The sequence below is a fragment of the Nicotiana sylvestris genome, chromosome 9 (assembly GCF_000393655.2).
Source record: "Nicotiana sylvestris chromosome 9, ASM39365v2, whole genome shotgun sequence".
NCBI classification, from domain to species: Eukaryota; Viridiplantae; Streptophyta; class Magnoliopsida; order Solanales; family Solanaceae; genus Nicotiana; species Nicotiana sylvestris.
The window spans coordinates 4,394,194-4,404,039 of NC_091065.1; the positions used below are offsets into that span (position 1 = coordinate 4,394,194).

A 9,846-nucleotide genomic window follows, 5' to 3' on the forward strand; every position below is an offset into this window, starting at 1 on the left:
AAACTGTAGGCAGTACCGATACTGGGGCCGTATTCAAAGCTGTCTTAGGCTTTTAAAATCTCTCCTCACACTCCTCTATCTACCTGAATGGAGCATCCTTCTGGGTTAACCTGTTCATAGACGCTGCAATAGATGAAAACCCCCCTATAAATCGACGGTAATGCCCCGCCAAACCAAAAAAACTCCGGATCTCTTTAGCTAAGGACGGTTTGGGCCAACTCTGCACTGGTTCAACCTTCTTCGAATCCACCTTGATCCCATCACTCGACACTACATGACCAAAGAATGGCACTGAGTCTAGACAAAACTCACACTTTGAAAATTTTGCATATAACTTCTTTCTCTCAAGGTCTGAAGCATAGTCCTCGGGTGCTTCTCATAATCCTCCCAACTCCGGGAGTACCCTACAATGTCGTCTATAAACACAATGAAGAATGTGTCAAGATAGGGCCGGATACACTGTGCATCAAGTGTAATAATGTTGTTGGGGCGTTAGTTAGCCCAAATGATATCACAAGGAAATCGTAGTGACCATACCGAGTCCTAAAAGTAGTCTTCGGGATATCTGGCTCTCGAATCTTCAATTGATGATAGACTGATTGTAAGTCAATCTTGGAAAACATTGGCACCTTGGAACTAATCAAATAGGTCATTAATACGATGCAATGGATATATGTTCTTCACTGTAACTTTGTTCAACTAGCAATAGTCAATACACATACGCATAGAACCATCCCTTTTCTTCACAAATAAGACCGAAGCACCCCAAGGTGACACACTGGTCTAAATGAAACCCTTATCAAGAAACTCCTGTAACTGCTCCTTCAACTCCTTCAACTCAGGAGGATCCATACGATATGGGGGAATAGAGATGGGCTGAGTGCTTTGAAATAAATCAATACCGAAGTCAATATCCCTATCAGGCAAAATGCTCGGAAGATCAACCAAAAAAACATCCGAATAATCCTTCACTACTAGAATCAACTCAACTATAGGGGTATCAATACTGGCATCTCTCACATATGCTAGATATGCATCATATCCCTTCTCAACCATTCGTTGAGCCTTTTGAAATGAAATAACTTTGCCGGTAGTATAATCTAAGGTACATCTCCACTCTAACTGTGGTAATCCTGGCATAGCTAGCGTCACGGTCTTGGCTTGACAATCAAGGATAGCATAATGGGGCCACAACTAGTCCATGCCCAAATTAATATCAAAATCTACCATACTGAGCAACAATAAATTAGCTTCGATCTCAAAACCACTAAGAACAACCAAACACGACTGATATACATGGTCAACAATAATAGAATCTCCCATAGGTGTAGACATATAAATAGGAGAACTCAAAGAATCACGGGATACTCCCAAATACGGAGCAAAATAGGAGGACATACAGGAATAAGTGGAGCCTGGATCAAATAAGACCGACACATCTCCATCACAGACCAGAACAATACCTGTAATGATAGAGTCGGAAGCAACAACCTCTGTACGAGCAAAAGGAGCATAATATCTAGCCTAGCCTCCCTCTCTAGGGTGACCTATACCTTCCCAACCTCCACCTCGAGCTGGCTGAGTAGGTGTAGTAGTAGCTGGTGATGTAATCACAGCCTGTGGACCTGGTGGAGCATGCGGTCCCCGAGTAGTCTGTGGAGGTGTACCCCTACTAGTCTGCGTAATCCCTCACTATATGGTGAGTGTCGCCATACTCAAAACAAGCTCTCGTAGGGCGTGGCTACTATGGCTAGCTCGGGCCAGGTCTACTGGACTGACCGCTGAAAGCACCCCGTGAAAGAGGTGCACTAGACACTATCGGTGCATAATAAGGCTACTAGGGCCTAGGAGGTGCATGAATACCACTGTCGGCTGGAAGTGTTGAATGAACAGGGCAACTCACATAGCCCCCACTATGATGAGCTACCGCTGGGGCACGAGTACCACTATAAGTTCCAGACTCTCGAGACCTCTTGTCCTCTCTCTCCCCTCTTTCCCGTGCAAGCATACCCTCTAATCTCCTAACAATCCCCACAACTTGCTGATATACAATATCCATATCTAAGTCCTAGGACATGCTAAGCCTGATACTGGGGTTAAGCCCTCAAAAAATTGACAGACCCTCTCTCAAACTATAGTAACCAAGTCTGGTGCATGCCTAGCCAAATCACGAAAGAGAAGTGCATACTCTGACACAGTCATAGCACCTTGGCGCAACCGGTCAAACTCTGTGTGCCATGCATCTTTGAGACTCTAGGGAAGATACTCCCTCAAGAACATATCCGTGAACTGAGTCCAAGTAAGTGAAGCTGCCTCAGCGGGACTACCCAACTCATAAGCACGCCAACACTAATAGGCTGCTCTTCTAAGATGAAATGTAGTGAAAAATACACTACTCGACTCCACTACACCCATAGTATGGAGGATACGGTGACACTCCTCAAGAAAACCATGGGTATCCTCTGACGCCAAGCCACTGAAAGTAGGAGGGTGGTACTTCTTATACCTCTCAAGCCTGAGGTGCTTTACCTCAGAAACTGTTGCCCTAACCTCGGGCTGAACTAGAGCTACCAGCTGCATTAGTATGATCTCTGGAATTTGGTCGACCTGAACCCACTGCTCTAGGGTACGGGCGGAGAGATTCTATGCTCATCCCCCTACCTAAGGTGTTGCTAGTGCAAGTGGGATCAATACAGCTTAAGCCAAGGTGCTGAACATGCTCAGAAACTGGGCTAGGGTCTCCTGAAGAGTTGGTGTAGCAATAGGTGTCTTAGATTCCTTTCCTCTAGGTGGAGCTACTGGGTGCTCCTCTATAGTAGCTCGTGTGGGTGCTTTGGCTGCTCCTCGTGGACGTCCTCAACCTCTACCCTGGCCCTGGCATCTCATGGCTCTAGTAGGAGGCGCGGGTTCCTGGTCATCTAATCCGGTTGTACGTGCCCTCAAGATTTATGAGAGAACAAAAGATAGAAATATAGAATTTTGAAGTCAACAATTTCGCACGACCATCGATCAAAAAAGTTAAACTTTTCCTAATAGTTCCATAGCCTCCATGAAGATAAGTATAGATGTTTCTGTACCGATATGCGAGACTCTACTAAACCTACTTGTGACTCATAACACCTATGAACCTAGAGCTTTAATACCAACTTGTCAAGACCCAAATTCTCGCTCCGTAAGATATCGTGGCAGCATCCAGTGTGTATGACTAGGTGAGCCTGTCAATTGCGGAATAATGGAAAATAAAAGCAACATTTAACAACTAACTTCAATTTATAACTATAAAAATGATAAAATGCTGCTTGGCATGTATAAGTAACCAACAGCTCTAGTATAACAATATTCCCAAAACCTGGTAGTCACAAGTCATAAGCTCTAAGAATTTGTCCAACTGTTTCTATACATCAGTAAAAAGAAGAAACAAAGGAGGGACAATATAAAAGAGATAGAGGGGGACTCTGAGGTTTGCGGACGTTGACAGATATACCTTGAAGTCACTAGAGCAGCAGAAAGTAAGCAACTAATAGCGAGGATGGTAGGAGGTACCTGTATCTGCACACAACACACGTGCAGAAATGCAGTATGAGTACACCACAATGGTATCGAGTAAGTGTCAAGCCTAACCCCGGTAGAGTAGTAACGAGGTCAGGTTAGGGCCCTACTGGAATATATTAATTTAAGACAGGAATATATATCAGTGTAATAAAAGACTGGAAATGTAACAAAGAGAAACTACAGAAAACAACAACATAACTCATAGGGATAAACAACAGGGGCTCCAGAGATACCGTCTCGTAGTCCCAAAAGTAAATATGCAAGGGGATCTCCCAAGGTACCACTTCGTAGTCCCAAAAGTAAACACACAGCTTGAAACCAATGGCAACAACAATTAACAACAAGAACTCTATAATTTAAGATTGATACGAATCAAGGAAAAAAATAGAAATTCAACTAAACATGATGCACATATTTCGAATAAGCATTTAAGACATGTTCACATACGATATTAGGCTAAATAGGATAACTACACATGTTGGTATAACTCACTTAAGATGTAACAGGTTTCTATACAGTATAAACCGGAGTTTTCAACAATTAGCTCGTGTACACACTTGTCACCTCGCGTACACGGTGCTAAGATATCATCGAAGAATCACAATAGTACCAAATCCTAATGGGATTTCCCCCACATAAGGTTAGGCAAGCCACCTACCTCAAGCGAAGCTCAATCTATCAACAATAACGCCTTTTCTTCAACTTTTCGACTCCGAATGGCCCAAATCTAGCCAAAAACAATTACATACTATAAAAACAGCTATAATAAGTTAATCTAATTAATGAAATCAAGATTTTAACAAGAATTTCAAAAATCGCCCCAAAAAGTCCACTTGGGCCCACATTTCGAAATCGGGTAAAAGTTATAGAATATAAACACACTTTCAACCACGAGTCCACCAATCATGGGATGATTGAGCTGTTATTCGTGAAGAAGGTAGTGCGTGTGGAGTAGGAAATTGCTCGGTTGCTTAAAGGTTAGGATTACTTCTTTGGGTGTTTTCGTGATACAACAACAACGACCCAGTGTAATCCCACTAGTGGTGTCTGGGGAGGGTAATGTGTACGCAGACCTTGCCCCTACCCTAAGGGACAGATAGGCTGCTTTCAGGAGACCCTCGGCTCAAGAAGGGGACAAGAGACGATATATTAATACCATCAATAGAATCATAATAAAATAATAGCAATATAGGAAATAGATGGAAAATATAATAATAACTAGTAGATAAAGCCATACATCAGTAGATAACTACTAGCATCCTAAAACTAAATCTTAACTATATAGTCCTACTCGGGTGTGCCGTGGAAATATTCGCAACTTCCTCCTAACCAACAACCTTAATGCTCGACCTCCACAATACCCTGTTAAGGGCCATGTCCTCAGTAATCCTATGTCGTGTTATGTCCTGCCTGATCACCTCTCCCCAATACTTCTTGGACTGCCCTCTACCTCTCCTCGTGCCCACCATAGCCAGTCTCTCACACCTCCTCACCGGTGCATCAGTGCTCCTCCTCTGAATGTGCCCGAACCATCTGAGTCTTGCTTCCCGCATCTTGTCCTCTATGGGGGCCACGCCTACCTTCTCCCGAATATCTTCATTCCTAATCATATCCATCTTAGTGTTCCCGTACATCCACCTCAACATTCTCATCTTTGCTACTTTCATCATCTGGACGTGTGATATCTTAACCAGCCAACACTTAATCCCGTACAACAAGGCAGGCCTAACCACTGCTCTATAGAACTTACCTTTTAGTAATATTGGCACTTTTTTGTCACATAGAACACCCGACGGTAACTTCCACTTCATCCTCCCTAACCCAATACGGTGTGTGACATCCTCATCGATCTCCCTAATCCCCTAAATAACCGACCCAAGGTACTTGAAACTATCCGTCTTGGGAATAACTTGAGAGTCAAGCCTCACGTCCACTCCCGCTTCCATCGGCTCGACGCTGAACTTGCACTCTAGGTATTCCGTCTTAGTCCTGCTCAACTTGAAACCCTTTCGACTCAAGGGCTTGTCTCCAGACCTCCAGCCTCTCGTTGACACCGCCTTGTGTCTCATCAATCAGAACTATGTCATCAGCAAATAGAATACACCATGGCACCTCCCCTTGAATATGATGAGTCAGTGCGTCTATCACTAGGGCAAATAGGAATAGGCTGGGCACAGACCCTTGGTGCAACCCCATATCAACCGGAAAGTGATATAAGTTGCCTCCTATTGTCCTAACTCTTGTCTTAGCTCCATCGTACATATCTTTAATCATCCTAATGTATGCAACCGGAACCCCTTTAGCCTCCAAGCAACTCCATAGAACCTCCCTAGGAACCCTATCGTACGCTTTCTCCAAATCAATAAACACCATGTGGAGGTCCTTCTTCCTATCCATGTACTATTCCACCATCCTACTAATTAGGTGGATAGCTTCTGTGGTAGAACACCCCGGAACGAACCCAAATTGGTTGTCTAAAATAGACACCATCCTTCACACTGTCATTTCTACCACATTCTCCCAAAACTTTCATGGTATGGCTTAGTAATTTGATACCCCTATAATTGTTACAACTTCGGATATCACCTTTGTTCTTGTACAATGGAACCATTGTACTCCACCTCCACTCCTCAGGCATCCTATTCGTCTTGAATATAACATCAAACAACTCAGTCAGCCATTCCAAACCTGCTCTACCCACACACCTCCAAAGTTCAATCGGAATTTCGTCTAGCCCGATTGCATTGCCCCTACTCATCTTACGCATTTTCTCCATGACCTCCTTGACCTCAATGTTCCTACAAATGCTAACACCATTGAAATTGTCTGCATTCCTCAATTCACCTAGAACAATATCCTGATCCGCTTCTTCATTTAGAAGTTTATGAAAGTAGGTCTGTCACCTCCTCTTAATCTGGTCATCCTCCATCAAAACTTTGTCGTCCTCATCTTTGATACACCTCACTTGGTCCAGATCCCGAGACCTCTTCTCTCTCGCATTAGCCAGCCAGAATAACTTCTTCTCCCCACCTTTGTCCCCCAATTCCTCATACAAACGAGCAAAAGCCGTCGTCTTAGCCTCCATGACTGCCAATTTCGCCTCATTCCTAGCTACCTTATATCTCTCGTTGTTTGCTCTCCTTTCCTCCTCCCCAGGGCTCCCTACTAACGGTAGCTACGCTGCCTTCTTCGCTTCCACTTTACCTTGGACAACTGCATTCCACCACCAGTCTCCTTTGTGGCCACCGTTGCTGCCCGAAGATATCCCTAACACCTCTCTCACTGCCTTCCTTATATAATCCGCTACCATCGACCACAAAATGTTCACGTCCCCACTACTCCTCCAAGCTTCCATAACCGATAACCTTCCTCCCAACTCCTGAGCTTTATCCTCAGTCAAGGTGCCCCACCTAATCCTCGGGCGACCTCGTACTGACCTTTTCTTCCTCTGTATCATAATACCAATGTCCATCACCAAAAGCCTATGTTGTGTTGCGAGGGTCTCACCTTGGATAACCTTGCAATCCTCGCCCAACCTTCTATCGCATCTCCTGAGGAGGAGACAGTCAATCTGAGTCCAAGCCACCGAACTTTTGAAAGTAACCAAATGCTCTTCCCGCTTCGGGAAACTCGAGTTTGCAATCACCAGCTCGAATGCCTTGGCGAAGTCCAACAGCAAAGTTCCCCCTCCGTTCCGCTCCCCGAAACCGAAGCCGCCATGCACCTCAGTATAACCACTTGCAGACGACCCAATATGACTATCGAAATCTCCTTCTATGAATAACCTTTCGGCAAGCGGAATACTACGCACGATCTCATCCAACCCTTCCCAAAATCACCTTTTAATCTCCTCATCCAAGCCAGTTTGCGGCGCATACGCGCTAACAACATTTAACGTACACTCACCAACGACCAACTTGATAGTCATTAATATATCATTCACCCGCCTAACCTCTACCAGAGACTCTCTAAGATGCCTATCTACCAAGATACCCACTCCATTCTTACCCCTCAAGACTCCAGATACCACAACTTATACCCATCTGCGTCCTTGGCCCTCGATCCGACCCGCATAGTCTCCTGAACACACGTTATATTAATCTTCCTCTTCTGGAGGATCTTTGCCAACTTTATAGACTTACTCATTAGTGAACCTATGTTCCATGACCCGATTCTTAACCTATAGGCTCCATTTCCCCCTCTACCTCCCCCACCCCCTGGCCCCCGCCCCACAATCTGGCCCACCCAAGGACATGCGCTTACTCTGTCATCCCAGACTAAAGCCACTACACCTACGACAAGCTAAAGAAGACTCACTAGCACAAAATGATCAACGAACCAAATTGGAAGGAAACAAGTAAATACTAGCACACTAGTTGTAAGATGGAACTAGTGCAAACTAAAGTAACATTAATTTAGCTAACACCAAAAGGGAAACAGTAAAACGGGAGGTACCAACTCCCGAGAATATAACCTGTGATTCATTTGATGTACTCGATGTTGTTGCACGCTCACGCCCAGCTTCCCACTGCCCTTCGCTGATACTCACCTAGGCTGTTGTCCTTTGCTTGTGCGCATGTGCCCAACTTATCTCCAGCAACTCCGAGGATTTTGCTGAAAAATACAAAAAATACCACGTACAAAAAGGGGCTGTCACCGCTACCACTAGTGTAGCCTTGACAGTAGCAGGGGAAATGGAGGGAAAAGCATAGAAAGGGACAAGAAAAGAAGCGCAGACGAAGACAGGAAAGCAAAACAACAAAAACCCTAGATAACTAAAGTACACCTTATCAGTGAAACAAAATCTTCGAAAACTTTAACAAATTTTCCAATTAATGTATGAGCCCTTAGTACTGCCGCTGCAGCAAATGGCTAAACAAGAGGATTGAGAATAGGAGATAGGTCAAACAACCTACCTAGGCCACTGATTAGAGAGTCTGGAACCAGCTCACCTGAAGAGGGCGTTCGTCGGAGAGAGATGGCAATGGTCGAAGTCGATCGTTAGTCGAAGAGAGAGAAGGAGTGCGTTAGTCAAAGAGATCAAATAACAACAACAAGTTCTTTGGGCAGTGCAATTGAGATTTCAACTTAAAGCTTCTGAAATGAGAATTCTCTCTCCAAATCATCTTCGAACTTCCCAGAATTAAATTCCGACCATGTGTACAATTCATTATACCTGAAGTGAATCTATTCAGGGCCTCAAACCGCAAAATGACGTGCTAGAGCTTAAAACGACCGATCGGGTCGTTACATTCTCTCCCACTTAAATATACGTTCGTCCTTGAACGTGCTGAGAACTGCACTGAAGTAGTCTAAAATCACTGCTTAACACCTAGATTACCTACCCGTGCTACCAAAACTCTGTTGGGCACATTAGCTGGATCAAATCTAAAGATAATATATTTCATTTAGGCAAATAAGCCTTAGAGTCAAATTTTAACATCCGAAATTCTCTGCCAGGCCTACTTTCAACATATGAACACCATATAAATCACCACATGATACGCCAATACAAGATTGCATACTTTTGTTAAATTCACATTATGCACCACGTCATTCACAGGACCATAATAACATTCTCTGATCATAATAGCCGACATTCCCCGAATCTGATGCTCACAATGCACCTCATGATATATCTAAGTCTTGCCCCATCCTTTGCAATACTGCCACGATGGAAGAGATGTGTAGAAACTCATAACCAACTGTCAAGTCAACAAATCATTGAGTCTATACTCATGACAAGAACCATTACCTCAATCTAAACCAAATAATGATCTTTGCTCTTTAATATACTTCATATAACCCGATTGCACCGATCCTAGATCCATTAATCTCATCTCACCGAGTACGAACTGCTCAGGCAATAAGCCACCCCAGACATGATCAAAAGTCCCATATGATGCCACCACGTGCTAGTAGGCTACAAACTCAAATCTGATACATGAAGAAATGAACTCTGGAATGGACTACTCAACTCACACAACTAATATGAGATTTCACAAAAAAATGGGGAAATAAAACACACAAAAGATAAAATAATAAAACTGCATTCACCATCACACTGTTGTAGCGTGCAACCTGATCCAAACAACATACCCATGGTAGCGTGCCACCCGACCCACACATAAATTTCACATAAGGAGATACAAACCGAGCTAAATTTCTAATTACTACAAAATACTAAATATCGGTCACAAGCAAGCCAAATGCACAATACCATCCCTGGGGAGACAAATAGCGCCATAAGCTACAAAAACTAAAGCATAACAGAGGTGCGATATATGATCTGAA

The 9,846-nt window shown here is 43.8% G+C and overlaps 2 protein-coding genes across 2 annotated transcripts; both read right to left on the bottom strand.

Moving 5' to 3' along the window:
- Nucleotides 1-4,877: 4,877 nt before the first annotated feature.
- Nucleotides 4,878-5,363, bottom strand: LOC138877188 (uncharacterized). Its single transcript, XM_070156779.1, has one exon. It carries the CDS (start codon nt 5,361-5,363, stop codon nt 4,878-4,880), a length of 486 nt encoding a protein of 161 aa, XP_070012880.1.
- Nucleotides 5,364-5,968: 605 nt separating this feature from the next.
- On the bottom strand, nt 5,969-6,637 carry LOC138877189 (uncharacterized). Its single transcript, XM_070156780.1, has 2 exons — nt 6,456-6,637; nt 5,969-6,350 (listed from the first exon to the last, which is right to left on the bottom strand). Exons 1-2 carry the CDS (start codon nt 6,635-6,637, stop codon nt 5,969-5,971), a joined length of 564 nt encoding a protein of 187 aa, XP_070012881.1.
- Between the last annotated feature and the right edge of the window lie 3,209 nt (nt 6,638-9,846).

Coding starts and splice junctions, on each gene's coding strand:
- LOC138877188 (XM_070156779.1), bottom strand. CDS start 5,363: ATGAAGTGGAAGTTACCGTCGGGTGTTCTATGTGACAAAAAAGTGCCA.
- LOC138877189 (XM_070156780.1), bottom strand. CDS start 6,637: ATGGAGGCTAAGACGACGGCTTTTGCTCGTTTGTATGAGGAATTGGGG. Junction 6,351..6,455: donor GATGACCAGATTAAGAGGAG/GTGACAGACCTA, acceptor TAGCATTTGTAG/GAACATTGAGGTCAAGGAGG.